Source organism: Plectropomus leopardus, chromosome 23, assembly GCF_026936395.1.
Source record: "Plectropomus leopardus strain MGB_pleo_1.0 chromosome 23, ASM2693639v1, whole genome shotgun sequence".
In the NCBI taxonomy this organism is placed as follows: domain Eukaryota; kingdom Metazoa; phylum Chordata; class Actinopteri; order Perciformes; family Serranidae; genus Plectropomus; species Plectropomus leopardus.
In genome coordinates this window covers 609977-633417 of record NC_142198.1, presented here as the reverse complement: position 1 = coordinate 633417, position 23441 = coordinate 609977, and the positions used below count along the sequence as shown (strand labels likewise).

The 23441-nt window shown below is 42.9% G+C and overlaps 2 protein-coding genes across 4 annotated transcripts in view; one reads left to right on the top strand and one right to left on the bottom strand.

Annotated features, from left to right (window-relative positions):
* Nucleotides 1-23441, bottom strand: part of sorcs2 (sortilin-related VPS10 domain containing receptor 2) — a 671324-nt gene that overhangs the window by 102763 nt on the left and 545120 nt on the right. The window lies entirely within an intron of this gene.
* LOC148185575 (uncharacterized) lies at nucleotides 3963-5208 on the top strand. The gene is made up of 3 exons (XM_088074014.1): nucleotides 3963-4565; nucleotides 4647-4849; nucleotides 5004-5208. Exons 1-3 carry the CDS (start codon nucleotides 3963-3965, stop codon nucleotides 5206-5208), a joined length of 1011 nt encoding a protein of 336 aa, XP_087930140.1.

Below are 23441 nucleotides of genomic sequence, written 5' to 3'. Positions count from 1 at the left end.
CACCTCTGGGATTCACCAGTATTTTCCTACCTAAAATGTAAACATACCTTTTGTCTGAATACATAGCATATTTATATAGGCTTTGATAGACAAGCCAGAGATTGTCAGAAACAGATATGTTTGAAGAGAGTGATAAATGGCTAATCAGCTATGTCTGACTGCCAAGACATTCACAGAAGTTAGCTTAGGATCCAACACTGGAGTATCAGGGCCTTAAAGGAAACATCACTCCTCTCTCCATGATACACCACAAACATATTTCCCAAAAGGGGCGTGGCAGTATGCTGATTGCTAATGGTGGGCACGTACTCTTAAGTTATGAATAATTATGATTCACCAACATGCGCACAAGGGTAAGAACAAAATCATCCTGTATGCATGTGTCATAACTCAAATAATAATTCAAGTACATTTATGTTATTGTTCAGAGCAACAATGTTTCTACACACATATTAGTAAATATACCAATGTAGTTTGGTCAACAGGGGCTTCGTATAGCCTTAGCGTATTTTGTTTATTAGTTTAGTTTAGCTGAAGATGTTTTCCTGACAAATGAATGAGCTGAACACAGAATAACTCAAGTACTAGATATAAATATAACAAATAAGCAGTGGATTATGGATACATAATGTAATAGGTGAGACCCGAACGGTAAAGAGAGAAAAATTAAGGACATGACATAAATTAGACGCAATGTCTTTCTATTGACAACATTTCCTTCTGTATTTGTGTTGCTTAATATTTGTCTTGCAACTCTTGTCTCATGTACTGTCCCTGTAAAGTCTTAGAACTACCTAATGGGGAGATTTTGGATGTCCATGAAAGTTTGGTCTGGAAAAGTTTATGTGTAAATACAGTCCCCCAAACAGAGATCAAATGGCAATTCTACAATTACATGAGGCCCCTACAATTCTAAAAAAAAAGTGTAATATCATTGAAGCTCACTCCAGGTTTCTTTTAAATAAACTGCACTAAACTACATTATTAATTAACCCCTTCTCCTTGTAACATTTCAGAGACTCAGGCAGTAAAGCGTATTCATTTAATCAAAAAAAAAAGCCAGGTTTCCCCAGCATAATTGCCTCTTCAGTGAGCTCACCATCTCTCAGCAGCATTGACCTCACCTCCTCCCAGCACACTAACAGATCCCGTTAACCATGAAAATCCTTATCATGCCCCTCGCGCATTATTCACACTAAATTCTGCCCTTGATACAGTCGGCCCACACATTTTACCCCTAAGAAAGACTTCACTGGCTGCTGGGTCCACTCGGGTTTTTGTAACACACCCTTTTGAGGATAAGATCACTTTTTGGTAATTCTAAGCACATTCTCAAAAAGCCCTATTGTTAAAGCTGAAAAAAATGGTGCAAGTGGTTGCAAACTGAATATGATGATTGATCTGATGTAGTGCTGTGAAAAAGTAAAGAAACAAATCCTTTGTATCAGTTCTTTTTAGAGTTCAGGTTGCTTGATCCAACTCAGCTCATATCCTAGTTATTACCACTACTACTACTACTTGGAGCCCTTTTCTACCAACACTGGACCAGTTCCATCCTGGCTCCTACTAATTTTTAATTGTTCAGAGCATTTTGACTAAAAAGCTAGCTAGAACCAAAATGCAGCAGGTTTTCCATAACAGTAAAAGGAAGTTGTTAGCACTCACCGATAAGCATTAAATATTGTTTATTCACACACAGCAGGCAAAAAACGGACGTGTTTCGGCACTGAGCTTTCTTCAGCGTTATTGTGCCACTGTGGGTGTGACCCTTATCAAACAGAGACCCAATGCCAATCAGTCACCAGCTGGTGTAAATCAACACATGAATTCCAATAAACAATACAAAAGTTGTGAACAAATTCATAATATGTCCAAGGTCGCAGCAATTCAAACTATGTACATACTAGTATCCCCAGGCTGTTCTGCTGCACCACAATTGTCCCCTGCGGGGCCACTTGAGGTGCCCTCGAGTCTGCCATCGCTATCTGTTATTCGTCATATTTTTTTTTATTATTATTATGAGAAAGGGATTATTATTATTATAAGAAAGGGATAACAATAGTGTGGCTGCTGAAGCATCCACACTATTGTATTCCCTTTCTTTATTTAGTGTGGATTCTTCAGCAGTAGTTTTATGCCTTTTTCAGATGATTTCTGCGTTTATAATGGAGTCAAATGGAGACTGTCTTCAGCTGTATCTTTCAGCTTCAGAAACCTTGCAAATGTCAAAATGTTATTCTCTTCAAGGACATTTATGCCTAAAATATTAAACATTTATTATTCAAACCTGTTCAGTTGGCATCAACTTTTTGCTATAACACACTCTCGCAGTTCAACTTATAGCACTTTAAAGCAGTTCGGCTTTCATTTCTGCCAGTTTTTCAGATATTTCCCACAATTTGTAATATGTCTGCATTTCCAGCTCTATATTTCTGCATTTTCAAACATGCTCTCAAACTGATTTCAGCTATTAGCATCCACAAGCATGTTCCACAGGAAATGCATTTTCTAGTTATTATTTCACCTTTTGTATGTTTTTGGACCACTACTCTTTCTGCATACTTCGTCCAGTTTAAACCATTTAACGATCAAAACGTTCAGCTCGGACATTATCGCTATGACTTTTCTCATTTCTAAAAATTTTTACTTTTTAAAATATTAAACTTTTTCCAAAATGTTTCTCCTATATCAATGAATGGGAAATGTCTTCAACTGCTCTTCAACCCACTCCACTTTGAAAGCTTATTGCTTCCACATACTATAATCTAGAGACTCTATATAAACTTTAAACAGGTCCCAACAACTTCTACTATTCAGCATTTATTCAGCTCTTTTGCAGCTTTTACTGTTTTTGTGTTCTTGCGATTTAAGTTTTCTGCCTTTTTCAGACGATTTCTCCTTTTTTAATGTCAAATGGAGATGGAATGTTGGAGGTCAGAGCACGTGACATCACTAACGAGGTCCCACACTCTTTCTGTCTCTGCTCTTTCACAATACTTAATCAAGCTTTTTCTTCTTTTCTTTTTCTTGAGTGAAAAAGTACAGTGTAGAAATAATGGGGCCAGAAGTTTTTATTTTATTGTTTTTAATTTGTATTTTGCTGGAGGAAGAGGAGAAGCGCCTCCGTCAACGTCGGCGGCTGATTTATCACCGGCTGAGAGAGGACCATTGAGAACTAAACCTGTTATTTTAACCCACAGTAATGTTATCATTAGCTAGATAACAGTTAGGGGTAACTAGCATACCTGTATACATTCATTACTGTGAAGTGACATTAACACTAATCATATAAACTGTTGTGATGTCTTGTATTAGGGTTTTTATTTGTTTATTTATTAAATAAAATGCTGAGGTGTTGCTATGATGATCGCTATGATATTGAAATGTACATTGATGTCCAGTATTGTTTAGTTAATGTGCAATACATTCATTTCCACAGTGTATTTTGCTGTTTGTGTCACTTTATTTCTATTAATTAATATATTTCAAATTAATAAAGTGACTGATAACCTGATATTGATAATAAGAAAATCAGTTACTTTGATCAAGTGATCAACTAGCTTTCTCTCTTTCTGTGTATTTACATAGTCATTTAATAGACTGATAAGTGGATAGACAGATTAAGCATTATATATCTAAGCTCTAAAATTGACTTAACTTAACTTATTAATTTACATAGCTTTTGTTTAAATAACCATTTTTCATCCCCTGTTCTCCTCCTCTCCCAATCCAGACCAGACCCCTGTACAGCAGGATTAACCTGGCTGTTCCTGTGCTGGACAGGTTTTTTGAACAAGGTGACACCAGGCAGGACTTCAGACTGAGCAGAGTCTCTGGCAGTGCTGCTGGACCTTCTCCACCAGGAGCGGATACATGGATGGGGAGCCACAATAGAGACCTTGGTGTTCCTCTTCTGGCTGGCGAGTGGGGCGTCATACAGGGTGGTCTCCAGAGTGTTTGGGATGCCTCACTCCACTGTCCGCCGCATCGTCCACCGAGTTACTGAGGAGGTGGTGACTCTTTGCCACAAAGTCATCTGCTTCCTGAAGACTGCAGAAGACCTGGCAACAGTAACTTGTGGATTTGCAGGCCTGGCAAGACACAGAGCTTTTATAAAAGCTGCTAGAGCAATCGACGGCTGCCATGTCAAGATCAAGCCACAAAGTGGCCCTGATGGTCACTGTTACAAGAACAGGAAACTGTTTGCCTCAGTTATCCTGCAGGCAGTTTGTGACCATCAGGGCTGCTTCATAGACACGTACGTGGGCTGGCCGGGTTCGGTGCACGACTCCAGAGTGCTCCAGCACAGCCCACTGTACAGACAGGCCATCTACCCTCCTGCAGGGCATTTCATCCTCTCAGACGGCGGGTACCCGTGCCTCCAACACCCACTCCCCCTCATCACTCCCTACAAGCGGCTGGTACAAGGTGTAGGAACCCAGTGCTTCAGCAGCCATCATTGCAGGGCGCGCGCTATCATTGAGTGTGCCTTTGGAATGATGAAGACCAAGTTTCGCTCCATCTTCCTGCAAGTGCTGGAGGTGCACCATACCTTTGTGCCTCAGGTACGTCATCACTCAACAGGATTTCATTTTAATGGTGAAGTAGAGTAAATCAAAATTAATGAATTTTTTTTTTCATTTCAGGTCATAACAGCATGTGCCATTCTGCACAACATATGCCTCGGAGCAGGAGACATCATGGCCCCACAGGATGAGCTGCAGGACGACATGCCGGAGGATGAGGGGGAGAACGGGTTGGGGGCCGTCAGTGGTACTCTGTGGCAGGACCAGCTGGCTGCGGAGGTGTCTGCCTTGGAGGAGGTTCACTCCGACTCCATCTTTAGTCGGCAAGTAAAATAATTTGAAGGCTGAAGTGTTTTGTAGAGTGTTTTGTTTGTTGAAATAATTTGTGGTGGGATGTGCTTTGTCTAAATAAAGGGGTGAAGTAGTACTTTGTTTGCACTTTGTTTAATTCTCACCTCTATCTTAAAAAATTCTTAGTGACATGGCAGCCTTCGACAGCCCTGCAAATCCAGTTGATGGACGATGTGGTGGACAGTGGAAAAAAGCATCCTCTAACACACTCTGGAGACCACCCCAGGTGATGTCCCAAGGACAGACAGAAGACACCAGGGTCTTCATTGTGGCATCCCATCCAGTCCAGCAGCACTGCCAGGGACTCCTGCTCAGCTTACACTGTAAATAGTTTTATATTTTGATAAGTATTATGTTTTTTTGTTAAACACCAAATAATTTGATGATGTAATCTGTAGTCATTTCTGTTGTACTTTTGTAAATAATTGTACATTTTAAGACTGTCACCTTGTCAATGGCTAGAAATGTTCGGATTTTTGTAAATAAAAGAAAAAAAATCAATCCCAAGTCGTCCCTGAAAAGTCGCACTTGATGCCATTTGCAAACCATAAATGGTTAAGTTGTAAATACTAAATGAAATAGATAACGTGTTACAAAGTAACAATATTTTAATAAATACAACATAAAATCTTGAATGCGACAATGAACTCTACCAAAATAATTTCAACCAAAAACATAAACAATATAAAATAGAACTCAAATAATATTAACAAAAAAACAGTAAAAAAAAAAATAAATAAATAAATAAATCACAGCCTGTCCACCATTCTCTTGAGCAGAGAGAAGACCCCATCCATTCTCTCTCTGCTCTCCTGTGCTCTCCTCTCCTCTGCCACCCTCTGCAGCTTCATGTCCCCCTATAATCAAATTAAGGAGGCTATCCTCTCTCCTTCTCTTTCTCTTTCTCACTGGCCCTGGCTGGCTCTCCTCTTCCTCATCATCATCATCCTCATCCTCCTGGTCAGCCCCCATGGCACTTGGCCCTGGTGTGTCCTCAGGGATGGAGGCAATTAGGACAGGGGGAGCCATGGAAGGCCTCTGTCCTAACATCTCATCCATGAGGACAAACCAGGGCCAAGTTGCAGCGGTGAGCTTCCCGCTGACCCCCTTCCTGTCCCTGGATCTTTGCAATCTTAAGGCAAAGGAAATCAATCATGTCAACAGCAGCAATTTTCAGCAAGTCAATTTTATTTAAAAGGCCATTATTACAAATCACAGTTTGCCTCAGAGGGCTTTACAGCATAACAGAGTATTTATTAACTTGAATGTGTAAAACTAATATAATTTATTTTTGAAATCATCATCCAAACCTGTACATACTTTGTATTTTTTTTTTAGGTTGTCCCATTTTTTTTTGCCTGTTGGGGCTTGACCTTCCCCTCCAGGCCCATTTTTTCCAGGATTGTTCTTAACACAGAGAGAAGAAAGAGAAAAGGCAAACACATGATCAGAATAACAGGGATGAAAAGATTATTCATATAAAGGTGACATCAGGACAGGCACAAAATCTCTCAATTAAACATTTACATGATGCCCTTTGGTCTTTAGATTATTATTTTATTTTAGGCATTGTACAGTATTTGGGTTAATTTAAGTAACTTTAACATTCAATTTGTATATAATACAAAAGGGCTATTTATTATTGCCTTACCTCCATCTGACAGTGGCATTGTTTTTGGCCCCGGTGAACAAATGGCCGTTTTCACCACGCAGCTTTATGAAGCTTTCAGTTTGCTCCTTGCTCCTTAAAGCAAGATGAAATGTAAAGCATGACAAACAGAAAAGCTCTTTTGTCGCAAAAATATTTTTTTTTTCTTATGAATATTATTTTAATTATATTGTATTAATCTAATATTCATTGCAAACAGTTAACTAGACTTTACAGTTGCACAGTTTAAATCAAGCAGGACTCAAAACTTTAATCTTGGTCCATTTATATACCTAATATTATGAAGCATAAATAACATCTCCACAGTCACAAGACCATATAAGTCAACCTCTGGACATCTGACAAATGAAAGCGAAGCTTTTAAGGCTTTACATCCAAAGGCTGAGAGCTCCTGGTATCAAGCTAAATGGGCAGCAGAGCCTCACTCAGCAGGTGGAGCTCTCCTCTGCTGCAGGCAGTACTGTGGGGCTACAGCGCCGAGCTGGCTCTACCTTCACATAGCTAGCATGCTAGGTGGCTACATGTTAGCATTACTAACGTCATGTATTATAAAAGAAATTATAAGGTTTTAAGGTCCCTCAAAGTTTAACATATCTGGCGTTTAATTTTCAAATGAGTAAAAACCCAATACTTACATTTAAATGTGAAATCTACGCTCCAATCTCCACTCTGCTGCCATAATCACAAAGGAGTTTTGAAAATAGCCAGCACGCAAGAAATCTTGGGAAATGGAAGGCCGCGAAGGATAGTAGCGATGCATCCTCCAAAAAGAGGGAAAAGAAGGCCGCATTTGTGGGCTGCACAAAAATATAGCCTTCAAATTGCAACCAAATGCCTTTGCGCAGCGCTGTGACGTAATCGGCCTTCGAATGCAGCCTCCGTAGGATGCAGACCCTGAATTTGAACACAGCTACAGGTGCTTTAATCAGCAGGTCAGACCTCCATCAGCTCCACTTTGTTTCTGTAGTATTAATGCTACCACTGTCTGTCTCTCTCTCTCTCTTTGTCTGTCTCTCTGTCTTTCTGCCTGTCTCTGTCTTTCTCTCTCTCTCTCTCTGACTCTGTCTGTCCCTCTCGATCTGCATCTCTTTGTCTGTCTGTCTCTCTGTGTCATTCTATCTGTCTCTCTCTGCGTCTCTGTCTTTCTGTGTGTCTCTCTGACTCTGTCTCTCTTTCTCTTTGTGTCTGTCTCTATATCTCTCTTTTTGTCTGTCTGTCTTCCTATCTGTCTTTCAGTCTCTCTTTCTGCCTGTCTCTTTCTTTTTTTCTGTGTATTTTTGTCTGTCTCTGTCTTCCTCTCTCTCTGTATACCTTTTTGTCAGTCTCTGTCTTTCTACCTTTCTCTCTCTCTACATCTCTTTGTCTGTCTTTCTGTGTCTCTCTGTCTTTCTTACTCTCTGTGTCGAAAAACAGTGCCATGCTGATGTGTGCATGTCTTCCTCGATACACAGATGCCTCCTATAGTGAACAGATTCAAACTTCCAGAAATTTAAGTTTGAAATTCCTTCTTTGTGTCACTTTCAGACATCAGGTGCTTCTAATCAGCAGGTCAGACCTTCATCAGCTCCTGTCTGTCTCTCTATCTGTCTCTCTCTCTTCGTCTCTTTCTTTATCTCTTTTTTCTCTCTATCTGTCTCTTGCTCTCTACCTCTTTCTCTATTTCTCTGTCTGTCTCTGTCTCTCTTTTTTCTTCTCTGACTCTGTCTGTCTTTCTCTCTTTCTGTTGATCTTTCTTTCTCTCTCTCTGTCATTGTTGCTCTCTCTCTGTCTCACTGTGTGTCTCTCTGTCTGTCTCTCTGTCTCTCACAGTGTGTCTTTCTGCCTGTCTCTCCCTATGTCTCACTCTCTCTTTTTTCCTCTTTGTCCCAGTCTCTCGTTTTTTCTCTGTCTTTCTGTCAATCTTTGTGTCTTTCTCTCTCTCTCTCTCTCTGTCTGTCTCTCTGTCTGTCACTGTGTGTCTCTCTGCCTGTGGCTCTGTCTCTCACTGTGTGTCTCTCTGTCTCGCTCTCTCTCTCTCTATCTCACTGTCTGTCTCTGTCTCTATACTTCCACTATGATCAGATAAGGGTATTCGGGGGCTGATGGTGAATGCTATCAGATAGGACGGGTCTGTAATGCGCCTCTGTCTCCTCCTTTCTCTTTGTTTCTCCCTTTATGTCTCTGTCTCTCACTGTCTGTTTGTGTCTCTCTCTTTGTTTTTGTTTCTGTCTATCTATCATATACAGTGTATCTATAAATATGTCTCTGACTTTGGATTGCTGCTGTCAATAATGTGTTTTGCCAACTTTAAATTGATGCATTTTGTATTCAAAACACATAACACGTTTACTTAAGAAAAAAATAATAAAAAAATTCAAAATCACACCATTTATCATTGCCCAAAACTGTGACACAGGGGTATCAATGGAGTCACTCAGGGAGTCTCAAGGTGAAATATTTGTCCAGAAATGTCTTCAAATTAAATTAAAAAAAAAGAAAGAAAGAAAAGAAGTCACATCCCAGCCACACTTACTCTGATAAATGAAATACAGTCCCTGACCATTGTCAAAACAGTGTATTTGATATTTCTGCACACTGGAGTCCCCAAACACCAAAACAGAATTTTAATTGCAATATCAAATATACAAATAATTTTTGTAAAGTAAATTAGGTTATTGTATAGTATGGGCTATAAGATATAATATTGACAGGGCAAAAATGGTAACCAGAAGTACAGAAAAATAGAAGAAAATAGAAGCCCTCTCTTAGGTGTCTTTGTCTTTGTCTGTTTCTCTGTCTGCCTCATGTAATGCTCCTCGTGTGTGATAAAGTGTAGTGATAAAAGTACTGTAACCTTCTCTTCTTCCAGAACTACAACTACTACTACAATGGCTAACGCTCATGCTACTAATACTAGTAATACTATTTCTCCCTTACTTTCTGGTCAGCTGCTACCTCTGCCTGCTTTAAGCTACAGAAACCATTTTAATGTCAAAATATTATGCTCTTCAATTACATTTATGCCTCTTATTTTATTTTCTACATTTTATGCCTAAAATATCAAACATTGATTATTTTAAACTTTTCAGTCGACATCAACTTCTTCCTATGACTCTCTTGCAGTTCAACTTGGAGCTTCTTCACTTAAAGCAGTTCAGCTTTCATTTCTGCCAGTTTTTCAGATGCTTCGGTCAATTTGTAATACATCTCTGCATTTTTAGCAATAAATTCATGCATTTTCAGCAATAAATTCATGCATTTTCAAACATACTCTCAAACTGATTTCAGCTGCAGGAAATGCATTTTCTAGTTAGTTATCCAAATCTTTATTCTTATTTCACCATCTGTACGTTTTTCGCCAGCTAACTAGTTCTGCATACTTTGTGCTATTTAAACCATTCAACTATCAGAATGTTCAGCTTGTTCAGGACATTATTGCTCTGACTTTTCTCATTTCTACTCTTTGTATTTTTTAAAATATTAAGCTTTTTCTAAAACTTTTTTATCCCTTTTAAATGAATTTTTCAAATTCTCTTTAACCCACTTCTACTGCTTTCGCAGACTTTCAGCTAGAGACTCCATTTAACCATTTAACAGGTCACAAGGCCGTCAACTCTTTTGGTATGATTCAGCTCTTTTGTATCTTTTACGGTTTTTGAATTTTGCCGATTTAAGTTTTTTGCTCTTTTCAGACGATTTCTGCGTTTATAATGGAATCAAATGGAGATGGAATGTTGAGTTCAGAGCACGTGACATCACTAACGAGCTCTCGCACTCTGGATATCTCTGTCTCTGCTCTTTCACAAGAAATTCTCAAGCAGTCTTCTGCTGCTTACAGTTAAAGGTCTTCATACACAATTTATAGGAAAACTTGTTGAGGTCGGAAAGAACAAAATTTTCTAGTTAGGGTGTGGGAACCTATTACTATTCGGCGCAACACATACCCCACATGCATTAGCATTAAATGCATATACTAGTACACCCAGGCTCTTCTACTGCACCACAATTGGCCCCACAGTGGCCTCTTGTAGTCCCACTGTACCACAAGAGGCCACTACACCCATATACATATTACACATGCACTTCCACACATATGTGAAATATTCAGAAACATCTTTGTCACTCACTGTTGCTGCTATCAGTAGGATTGTCACAATAACAAATTTTGCTGTACGATATATTGTCCCAGAAATTTAAAATTATTGCCATTTTCAGATGATTTTAAACTAAAATAATGATGATGGCATAATAATGCAAGTACACCCTTTCAAAGTTCAATAAATTTCAATTTCTAAAGAATATTTAGATTGGAATTAGAAGACATTTTTAATATCAAAAATGAAAAAACAAAACAACCAAACTCAAACAACGGACTCTCAGTCCCTGTTAACAAAAATGCACTTGAATAAAAACAAAACACAACAAAAAATAAATAAAATGGAAATACAAACCAGACAAAACAAAAAATAAATAAATTGATTATCAGGTCTCTGTAAACAAAATTGTTCTTCATAAATAATATTAGGCTCAGACATAAAGAGCCATACAATCCTTAACAGGCAAAACAGGCAAAACTGCCGATTAGGACCTTTGTAAACAACATGTTCAAATGTCACAGGGTGAAATGAACTGCTTCAGTCATAGCCACTATGGTTTGTGTGTATTGATATTTGTTTGGATGTGTGTATTTTGCTCCCCTTTTTAATGTGTGTTTTTTTTGGTAGAGGTGGAGCAGTTTTGCTCATTGCATGGACTAAACCTTGTGGACATTGACTTGGATAGTTTGCCCCTTGTCACCTCCTTTGTTTCCCTGTGATTGGTAGTCAATTAAGACAGCGGGTATAAAACAGCTGGGGATCATTAGGTTGGGTCTCTCTCTGGGCGTGCCAACCTGTGAGTCGGGCGAGGTGGACAAGACAGCGTGCTGCTGCTGGGCTGTGCTGTGCCATGCTGTGACGAGACGCTGCTGCTGCTGTGACGAGACGCTGCTGCTGCTGTGATACTGTGATGAGCCAGATATCTCGATAAGTAAAGGAACGAAAACCCGCCTGATCTGTGTAGCGTGTGTGAGTGGGCTGCTAAGTGTTGTGGTGCCCATCAGTAATTGTGACTTGATTGTTGCAGCGATACGGATCGACGACGAGCGGAGTGACGGAAGCAGCGCAGAGACAAGAACAGCTGACAGCCTACACGCCGACGCCAGACCACGCCCCCTGCCACCGAACACTCGTTGCTAACGGACTGAGTATAAAAAAACTCTTGATGGACTAGACAGGAAGAAATGAGACGTTCAAGGACTATAGTACTTTTTAACCTCTTTTAATATTTTGTTAACTTAGTTATTTAATAACCTCTGCTCGGCTGACTTTTAGTAACTAAAACCCCTTGTTTTAAACCTTGTCTTTTTAAATAAATTGTAAAATTTGAACCTTCCTTTTGTGTCTGTGTTGGTGTGGCCCGGGGATATTAAGAACACTGTTTTGTCACAGCTTGTGACACAAACTTAACAACAAAACCACTCCATATAAATAAAAGCAGAAGCCTCAACAGGCCACATCCAAATCCATAGCTACTTCAGTCTGGCAGATTTCGAGCAAGAAATACCAACATCTTGACTCTGTGTGGCTTAAGGCAGGATCTCTCTGGAGTAGCAATGTTGCCAGCAGTGCTAAACATTCTTTCTGAGCTAGTGCTTGTTGCGCAAATGCACATGTATTTTTGAGCCAAGTTGGCCATCAAAGGATATCTTCTTTGATTGTCATGCCACCACATCAAGGGATTACAAGATGCATCAAGTGCAACTTCTTGGAGGAACTTGGTCAGCTCTGCATCAGCCTGCACTGTCATGGTGCATGCCTGCCTGCCTCCTCCTCCCCAGCTGCCAGTACTTTGACACTCACCCTCCCTCTGCTCCACTATACCTGCAAACCACGCCCACCTCCACAGCCTGCTCACCCCACAGCTGCAACTCGTCACCAATAAACCCAGCATATAAACCACTCCAGCACACTCACTCACTGCCAGATTGTTCTTCTGCACTATGCAAGACTTTCCAGCGTTCTTCTGCCAGATCTTCCGACGCCGACTCTGCCTGTCCCCGACCAACTCTCCTCGCCTGACTCCTTGTGTACCTACCTGCCTTCTGTCCCCGACCACATGCTCTGTTTCGGCGTCTCGGAACCCTGACTGCTCTCCTGGTAACGTCTCCTCTGCCTGGCTTCGACAATCCTTCTGCTCTCTCCTCATCGGTACTGCTGCCACCGCGGACTGCTTTCCTGGTTACGGAACTCCTGCCTGCCCTTGACTAGGTGCTGATTCTCATTCCAGCCGCTTCACAATCGGCTGCGAACCAATCCAGTGAGAGCTGGAGGTCACGGCCTGATGAAGCCAACAGGACCACATTATCTGCAAAAAGCAGGGACCCAATCCTGAGGTCACCGAACCGGATTCAGGAAGTGGACAGATAACCAATACCAATAATGATACATCCAAGTTTTTCCCTGCCTAAGTTTAGTGATCATGAAATCATTTTTAATGTGCAATTCACTTTGTAAATTGCAAAAAAAAAAAAAAAATCACTTTGTGATAATGGCAGGACGGCTGAATTCTGGCCATTTTCAGTATTTCATCTTAAAGCCAATATCTGATGATGTGCCAATGTTATTGTGCATCCCTAGTGTTAACAACAATTGGAAGCTTTTATATTTACATCATATTCACTGTTTAGGATAGTATTAGATTAGGTTAGAGTAGGTTTACAACAGTTTAGATTTATTTTAGGTCACATTATTTGTATAGTTTAGTTTGTTAGGTTAGTGTAAAGCACAGTAGGACAGTTATCAAGACAACATATTAATTTTGCCATTGTTAAAAGTTAAATACTGTTATTGAAATTAATATTTTTGCCAATTTTTTCTTATTTTGGGTATCCTTTACCACCTCTACATTTTTACGGTAAGTTACCTGAAACCTCTTTTCAAGACCAGTTCTTATAAATACGATATTTTTTTACACACATGGCACATGTTGTAGCCACTTCAGAACTTATCTAACTATATCACTGATACACTGTCACCCAGTCCAGAAATGTTCTTATTCAGTTTGTCTGAATGTTTTTTTAAAAAAAGGGGGGCTGCACAGTAGACAAAGATCCATGATTATTATCCACTAATAGACTTAACATTTTTTGTAAGAATTATATTTCATCATTGTTTTTGTTTTTTTTAAAGATGCCAAGGAAGGGGAAGAGATCCCAGGCCCAAAAAGTATGCTGGACAAGGCTCGACCTGGGAGATTCAGTGCTAATCAGTCCATCCAGTTTCAACAAACAGGTATCTAAGCACCCCTCCCTGAGCTACCACCTTATCGCGGTGGAGGGGTTTGCATGTCCCAGTGATCCTAGGAGCTCAGTTGTCGGGGGCTTCATGCCCCTGGTAGGGTCACCCATGGCAAACAGGTCCTAGGGGAGGGACCAGACAAAGTCTAGCTTACAAGACCCCTATGATGAAGACAACAAATGGTCCAGAGTTTCCCTCTCCCCGGACATGAGTCACCTGGGCCCCCCCCCCGGAGCCAGGCCTGGGGGTGGGGCTCGATGGCAAGCGCCTGGTGGCCAGGCCTTTACCCATGGGGCCCGGCCGGGCACAGCCCGAAGAGGTGACATGGGTCCTCCTTCCCGTGGGCTTACCACCCGTAGGAGGGGCCATAGGGGTCGGGTGCCATGTGAGCTGGGTGGCAGCCGAGGGCGGGGATCTTGGCCGTCCGATCCTCGGCTGCAGAAGCTAGCTCTGGGGGTGTGGAATTTCACCTCTCTGGTGGGGAAGGAGCCTGAGCTGGTGCGCAAGGTTGAGAAGTTCCGACTGGATATAGTCGGCCTCACCTCGACGCACAAGCGTGGGCTCCGGAACCAGTCTTCTCGAGAGGGGATGGACTCTCTTCCACTCTGGAGTTGCCACTGGTGAGAGGCTGTACGTTGGAGTTTACCCCGCTGAATGAGAGGGTAGCCTCCCTCCGCCTTTGGGTTGGGGGATGGATCCTGACTGTTGTTTGTGCCTATTGTCCAAACAGCAGTTCAGAGTATCCACCCTTTTTGGAGTCCTTAGAGGGGGTGCTGGAGAGTGCTCCTTCTGGGGACTCCCTCGTTCTGCTGGGGGACTTCAATGCTCACGTGGGCAATGACAGTGAGACCTGGAGGGGCGTGATCGGGAGGAATGCCCCCCCTGATCTGAACCCGAGTGGTGTTTTGTTATTGAACTTCTGTGCTCGCCACAGATTGTCCATAACAAACACCATGTTCAAGCATAAGGGTGTCCATATGTGCACTTGGCATCAGGACACCCTAGGCCGCAGTTCAATGATCGACTTTGTAGTCGTATCGTTGGACTTGCAGCTGTATGTCTTTGACACTCGGGTGAAGAGAGCTGTCAACCGACCACCACCTGGTGGTGAGTTGGCTCCGATGGTGGGGGAGGACGCCGGTCAGACCTGGCAGACCCAAATGCATTGTGAGGGTCTGCTGGGAACGTCTGGCAGAGTCTCCCATCAGAAAGAGCTTCAACTCCCACCCCTGGGAGAGCTTCGACCATGTCCTGGGGGAGGTGGGGGACATTGAGTCCGAGTGGGCCATGTTCTGTGCCTCCATTGCTGAGGCGGCCGACCCGTGCTGTGGCTGTAAGGTGGTCAGTGCCTGTCGGGGCGGCAACACTCAAACCCGCTGGTGGACCGGCACCCGGTAACCGGTAACCGCTGGTTACCGGGTGCCGTCAAGATGAAGAAGGAGTCCTATTGGGCCTTCTTGGCCTGTGGGACTGTTGGAGGCAGCAGACAGGTACCAACAGGCCAAGCGGAATGCAGCGGCGGCAGGGCGTGGGAGGAGTTCGGTGAGACCATGGAAAACGACTTCCGGACGGCTTCGAAGAGGTTTTGGATCACCATCCGGCGTCTCAGGAGAGGGAAGCGGTGCTCCGTCAACACTGTGTATGGTGGGGACGGGGCGCTGCTGACCTCGACTTGGGACATTGTGGATCAGTGGAACATTGCGTGGACATCGGGGGCAGTGCCCTTGGACTGGCAGACTAGGGTGGTAGTCCCTCTTTTTAAGAAGAGGGACCGGAGGGTGTGTTCCAACTACAGGGGGATCACACTCCTCAGCCTCCCTGGTAAGGTCTATTTGGGGGTACTAGAGAGGAGGGTCCGCCGGATAGTCGAACCCCGGATTCAGGAGGAGCAATGCGGTTTTCGCCGCGGTCATGGAACTGTGGACCAGCTCTGGACCCTTGGCAGGGTCCTTGAGGGTGCGTGGGAGTTTGCCCAACCAGTCCACATGTGCTTTGTGGACTTGGAGAAGGCATTTGACCGTGTCCCTTGGGGAGTCCTGTGGGGGGTTCTCCGGGAATATGGGGTTTCGGACTCCCTGTATGACCGGTGCCAGAGCTTGGTCCGCATTGCCAGCAGTAAGTTGAACTCGTTTCCGGTGAGGGTTGGACTCCGCCAGGGCTGTCCTTTGTCACCGATTCTGTTCATAACTTTTATGGACAGAATTTCTAGGCGCAGCCAGGGTGTTGAGGGGGTCCGGTTTGGTGACCTCAGGATTGGGTCTCTGCTCTTTGCAGATGATGTGGTCCTGTTCGCTTCATGAGGCCGTGACCTTCAGCTCTCACTGGATCGGTGTGCAGCCGAGTGTGAAGCGGCCGGGATGAGAATCAGCACCTCCAAATCCGAGGCCATGGTTCTCAGGGTGGAGTGCCCCCTCCAGATCGGGGATGAGATCCTGCCTCAAGTGGAGGAGTTTAAGTACCTAGGGGTCTTGTTCATGACTGAGGGAAGGATGGAGCAAGACATCGACAGGCGGATCTGCAGTCTGCAATGATGCGGCCTCTGCTCCGATCTGTCGTGGTGAAGAGAGAGCTGAGCCAAAAGGCAAAGCTCTCGATTTACCGGTCGATCATCGTTCCTACCCTCACCTATGGTCACGACCTTTGGGTAGTGACCGAAAGAACAAGATCGCGGGTACAAGCGGCCGAAATGAGTTTCCTCCGTAGGGTGGCTGGGCTCTCCCTTAGAGATAGGGTGAGAAGCTCGGTCATCCGGAGTAGAGCCGCTGCTCCTCCGCGTTGAGAAGAGCCAGATGAGGTGGCTCGGGCATCTAATTAGGATGCCTCCAGGACGCCTCCCTGGTGAGGTGTTCAGGGCACGTCCCACTGGTAGGAGGCCCCGGGGAAGACCCAGGACACGCTGGAGAGACTGTGTCTCACAGCTGGCCTGGGAACAACTCGGGATCCCCTGGGAAGAGCTGGATGAAGTGGCCGGGGAGAGGGAAGTCTGGGTTTCCTTTCTTAGGCTGCTGCCCCTGCGACCCGACCCCGGATAAGCGGAAGAAAATGGATGGATGGATGGAGGTATCTAAGCAATTCATACACAGCTTTCTGCTGCATTTCACACAATGGTGTGTGTGCAGTAAAAATACAATCTTTGTGTAAGTTCATACTGTAAGCTTCATAAACTTGGTGTTATACCATATCCAAAGGTTATAACACCTCCACCAGCCAAAATATGCTGGCATATGGAGAATGCACCCAGCCCCTCAAATTCTCCAGCAAACAAGGTGATTTTTTTTTTAGAACCAAACCTTGATATTTTAATTGGCAAGTGGCTACAGGGATTGACATCATGTAAAACTCTACTGAATAAATTTGTATCATGTGTCATCAGCTTCCCAGAGTACAGTCATATCCACAGCCAAGAAACAGCTGGATGACAAAAGATGCACCCTCCTGTTCTCGCTCTCCAGCTAAAGAGGTAGCTTTTTTTCATTACACAGAGGTACATCTATACAGTATTTATTGTCTTGAGTTAATTTTGCATCCTGTGTTAGCAGATGGCCCAACAACCAGCCCAAAAACAGACACCTTCAAGAAGCTTCTGGATAACGGATGCACCCATCAGCATTCATTGTCCACCTAAAAAGGCAGGCTTTTCTCTCTTGACAATTAAGACACAGGACAGAAACACTGTATATATTTCATACACATTAATGGCAACCCATCTTTAAAATATTCACAACCAAAATAGCAACAATTACAGTTAAAGAGACTTCATATTCTTCATAGTGGGGTTGTATGAGGTACTTATCCATAGTCAGTGTATCACATACCATACATGTCAGTTGGAAAAACCAAAATTTGGCAAAGTAGGCTCAAGTGTGACAGGAAAGCTAAGAAATATACTGCTGTGGATGGGGGTCGGCAAAACAGTTCCACCTAAAAACCTATCACTCAAGTGTATGCCATATTCACACTATTCCCCGCCTCACCTCCCCATCAGACTGTTACTGTGGAAAGTCTTCAGTTTCTCATCTATGCTTTTGTTAAAGCCACCAGACTTCATTAATAAAAACAGTAATTTTAGCTCCTTGAACAATGGAGTTTCTCCTCCACTGCTGCTTTGATCAGTTAGTTTGTGTTATTGTGTGACTTTGGTGAATTTATATGAACACTTTTAAAAGCCACAGTCACACATTAACACAAACACAATAACTCTGTGTGGCAGTGGTAATCCAGCAGCTCCTGTGTGCAGTGATGTTTAAAATGTTTTGGGTTTTTTTCAATGCAGTCAGCAAGGTAAAGCAGTAAATATTGTTTTTTTTTAGGTTGCTAAAATGGGTTGTGCTGCTGAGCCCTTCACAGCAGCAGATTACGTAGTTTTGTTGGCTTTAGCCTACTTAGCCAAACTGAGTCATGCCACAAACCATCTACTGTATGTAATATACTGCCTATGGATAAAAATCCCATACACCCCCACCACAAAATATCTAAACCATCCCTTTAAAGATATGAAAAGAAACTCCTACAAAGTCACCCCTGACTTAAGTACATGACAGCCCCTTAAAGGTACCTTGTGTGGGATTTAGGGACAACAACCAGGAGTAGAATATAATATATTGAAGCCATATTTATATATATGTAGTTTTCAGTTTTTTATCCCCCAAAGATATGAATAGTGGTTTCATACCTCATTTATGTACATAGGGGAAGGGTTTTCAGCCATAGATTCTGTCATGTACCAGCACGTCTCTACAGTAACTCATAACAGACAAACAAAATACTGGCTCTAGGTAAGGCCATTCACGTTTTTGTCAAGTCAAGTCAAGTCAATTTTATTTACAGAGCCCATTATCACAAAACATGGTTTGCCTCACAGGGCTTTACAGTGTACAGCATGAGGGATCCCTGTTCCAGGACAGACAGACGTGCAATAGATATCGTAAATAACAAATGAAATACAATAATGGCAAAAAGAGGGAAGGAGAGGGGGAAAGAGGGGGAGCGAGGGGGACAGAGGGGGAGAGAGGCACAGCAATAATAGAAACAGATGCATGTCATATTACAATAACAATAGGTGTGAAATTATTAATTGCACTCTATGATGATGTTGAGGGTGATGATGAGAGTCTCATGCATATGTTGATAGGGAGGTGTCCTAAAGGCAGGGTCACAACATCAGCACAGCTATCACCACGGTCAGGGACAGCCAAGGTTACGGCCAGGATCCAGGAAAACTAGGAATCAAGGGAGCAGAAATGCTCCCGAGAGGCAACGGGATTAGCGTAGTGCAGTTCAACAGACCCAGGCTCCGTAATCGCGAGCCCCAGGTAGTGACAGTACCACATGGCTATCACAGATGTAAAGCTAAGCTGAACTACTGAGGCTAAGTTAAGCTTGCAAACGGCAATGCAGTTAACATGCATGATTTTCCGGTGGCGGCATTGAGAGAAGGCAAAGGAGCTCAGCGTATCAGAGGAAGTCCCCCGGCAGGTTAAACCTATATCAGCCTAACTATGGGCTGGTGCAAGCAACTTGAGCCAGCCCTAATTATAAGCTTTATCAAAGAGGAAGGTCTTAAGTCTACCCTTAAAAGTTGAAAAGATGTCTGCCTTCCTGACCGAAACTGGAAGATGGTTCCATAGGAGAGGAGCATGGTAGCTGAAGGCTCTGGTTCCTATCCTACTTTTGGAAACTTTGGTAACCACAAGTAACCCTGCATTTCAGAGCGCAGTGATCTTGAGGGTTGGTAAGGAACTATGAGCTGCGACAGATAGGATGGAGTGGTCTTTGTGTTGGTCACCGTGGTAAACTGCCCCTCAGTGAGGAGAACTGTAGAAAAAACACTGATTTATTTAATTGTTTTTATTGTGAAACTGCTGTATTTGAGATCTCTGTGCATAATTCTTCTCAAGTTAAAACTTGAAGGTATGAATCACAGACAAAAAATGAGCAGAAATGGTCCTAAACAGTGTTTGAGAAACCTATTTTGAAACACAAAAGTGCTTCATTCAGTGTCCCTTTGGGAAGAAAAACACCTCAATTGATAATTTGCCTTCATGCTTGGCTCATTGGACAAGTTTCAGCTGGTTGAAATCTGCAATCCTCACTACTTGATACCGCTAAATCCTACACACTGTTCCTTTAAGCATAATGTTCAAAGCTAGACTGCACTTACAGCTACATATGTTGAAGAAACTTGTATTTTTGTGTGTGTAAGAAGAAAAACATAATTAATTAAATGTAGCAATAATATAATAGTAACAACAACAACAATGATAATAATAATGATAAAACCATCATACCACACATTCATCAGCTTCCCAACCTGGCACACGAAGAGCCACAGACTGAGGGGCACAGAAGCAAAACTCAAGGTTTTCAGTCTGTGAGGGCAACTCATTGTCAGAGTAATTGGAGATATGATGAATTCTCAAGAAATCATCAGTGCACCTGTATGGCTTTCACATTTCTGGCTTACCACAATGAAGGAACACGGTTCGCAACAGCCGACCTTGACAAAGTGCTTGAATGGGGTGATTCACTCTATGTAGGTATCAAAGCCGAGCTTCAGTTGTAGTTGAAATCAAACCTTTCAAGATGACAACCTGACAATAGAGGAGATGCCAAAGTAAGTTCTGACAGACAGAAATCTTGTGCAGATGTCCTCTGTGAGGTGTGGATACCTGACAGCTGAAGAAGAAGGCCTTGTTGGATGGTTGACTCTTGCCGAACAACTCCAGTGTCTGTCAACAGGTGTCAGCCATGCTTTACTCATGGTGTCTCCCCAGTGCATTGCAGTCTTCCGTGGCAGATCAGGACGGAATGGAGCATTTGACTCTCACTCAAGGAGTATAGCAGGTTTGCCCCGCCCTGATGGAACTGCAGTTATGCTGACGTTCACGTTCTATGAGTTTGTGCCTGTCATTACCGCAAACAAAGCTGTTATCACACAAACAGCGTTACGCGGATTCCCATGTTCAAGGAAAAGCAAAAGCAAGAGGTTCAAGAGGTACCACAGTGATCTTCATATTCAAAACAAAGAGAAACTATACATTGTCGGAAGATAGGAAACATAACCTGATTTTCAAAGGAGACAAAGAAAATATTGTACAAACAGGTACATCAGATCATGACTTCCAAAGCAGGAAAACAAAAAAAAAAAAACATAACCAACAGGTACAAGACAGATCCTGATTTTCAAAGCAAACAAAGAAAATACATAACCAACAGGTACTAGACAGATCCTGGTTTCCAAGCCAAAGAAAATACATAACCAACAGGTACAAGATAGATCCTGATTTTCAGAATCTACAAAGAAGACGCATGGCCCAGAGGTATGCATGTGACCAAGGATACTGGCAAAAACTCAAACAAAGTATCCAAACCAGGTATCACAGTGACTGTACACAGTATTCAGGCTGAGTCAATTCCGGTGCTGTACTCAGCACAAAAAAAAAAAAAAAAGTTGGCTTCCAATACTTTGTTGCAGTGTGCACTCAGAATAAAAAAGAAAAACAGAAATGTCGTAATCCCCCACCAGCATAGCTCTCAGCCTGAAGTTGAAGCCCAGCCTGTGATGAACACTGCGATGCAAGCTGCAGTGTCTTCATGCTCTGACAGAATTCGACATGGACCCACCCGTGTCTGCACAATGTGCCACAGGACTCTGTTTCCTAATCAAGTTAAGCACTGCAACAGGTCAAAATATGTCAAAAACAGTCATGTGGTAGCTGCATGCCTGACAGGAAAATATGTCCATGTTTGTGACACTGAATGTTCAGCCCCTTGTACCATTCCACCAGAGAGAAAGCAGGAGTGGATCTGCCACACATGACAGCCACCTGAAGAGAGGAAGCATGTCATCCATTTTGATCGCAAATAACCTGGAGCTGGCAGCAATCCCCCCAGAACTCGTTGAATTAAACATGCCCACCAGCGAAGCACAGCTGTTGCAGGTAAAACTAGAACAACACATCAAGTACAAAGGGCATCAGCACTTCTACACAGTCAACATGAAAAATGTGCTGGCTGCACTAGCAAAACTCAAAGAGATGCACTCACAATACAAATCCGTATCTATTGATGAAAATGCTACTTTCGATAGTCTCCCAGATGACCAGACAAATGATGCAGCGGAGACACACCTAGACTATCCAGATGCAAACACTGCACATGCTGAGCAGCCCATTCACCCAGAGGGACAAATGATGTCTGAGATGGAACCCATTGCAGATGCAAATAGTGAACAGGCCAACCAGTCCAAAAACCATGAGTAAGAAAAAGAGGAACTGAGACCTGGTCTCACCCTGGACACTTGCATGCCGCCAGCTGACATAGCGGAGGAAACTATCATATGGTGATGGTATATTCAGCAATGCACCGCCCAAGGAAACAGACCGGTTGGCTTCTTTTCCACACCAAAACTAGAAGCCATGTCTTTTCCAGTGCAGTTTCCAACCAGAGAGAACACACTAGATGAGGCCAGAAGAATTAAACTGTCCCCAAGCTTGTACTTCAGTGCAAGGCTGTTCTCTGTAGATACCCAGTTTGCAAATGACCAGACTTACCTATTCTTCTCGCAGTTTGTGACAGAAACACACTTGGCTACAAACAGCATGTCAATCCAACTGCGTAAAGGTAAAACAAGCACCACAGATGGACGCAAAATTTCCTGCAAGATGCTTCAAGATAAACAAGAGGTGGAAAGACTGATAACAAAGATGCAACATGCTTCATGCAACCTCTGAGAGGCACTCCAGCGTATTGGGAAAAAACAATGAAAGATCTCAATGCTATGGTCAGGCAGCTGAAATGAGATGGCCTGAGGTCATCGAGGTGATAAAAGCACAACAGGGTGAACATGTTGACTTTTCAGCACTTGACTGGAATGCAAAATGTGAGATTCTGCGAAGTAACCCTGTCACTGTAATGCGGATGTTTAAGAAAAGAGTTGATGCACTAATGACAGATCTAATCCTGTCACCTGCAGACCCCATAGGTGAAGCAGAGGATTACTTCTACCGAGTGGAGTTTCACGCCAGAGGAAGCCCACACATTCACTTGCTGGTTTGGGTCAAAGATGCACCTCGGTTTGGAGAAACCATGACTCGGAAGTTTATTGACAAATACATACCGGGCCAGATCCAAATGCTGATCCTGAGCTCCGAAAAAATGTGTTGGAGGTACAAGTTCACAGCCGAAACCACTCTAAATCATGTAAGAGAGGCATTGTGGTTTGCAGGTTCAGATTTCCAAAACTGCCCATGGAAAGAACTACCATCACCTACCCAGATTATGATGCCCCTGATGATGACGACAACAACACCATCAATGACAAGGATAAAAAAATAAAGCAAAACAGACAAGAAATTCAGAGGCAGGGGCAAAAAGTCCAAATCCAATAAAAGAACTCTTCAAAAAGAACAAAGGGAGGCCAAGGAAAAGCTGAAACAGTAAGGAATTTGCTCAGTGACCCAAAGCTCTCATCCTATGAGAGTACAGGAAATGTGTCAGTGATCTAATCAATGGAAACAGCATAATGCTAAAGTGTAAACCAAATGACAGTTGGGTCAATGGATACAATGCGGATTTGCT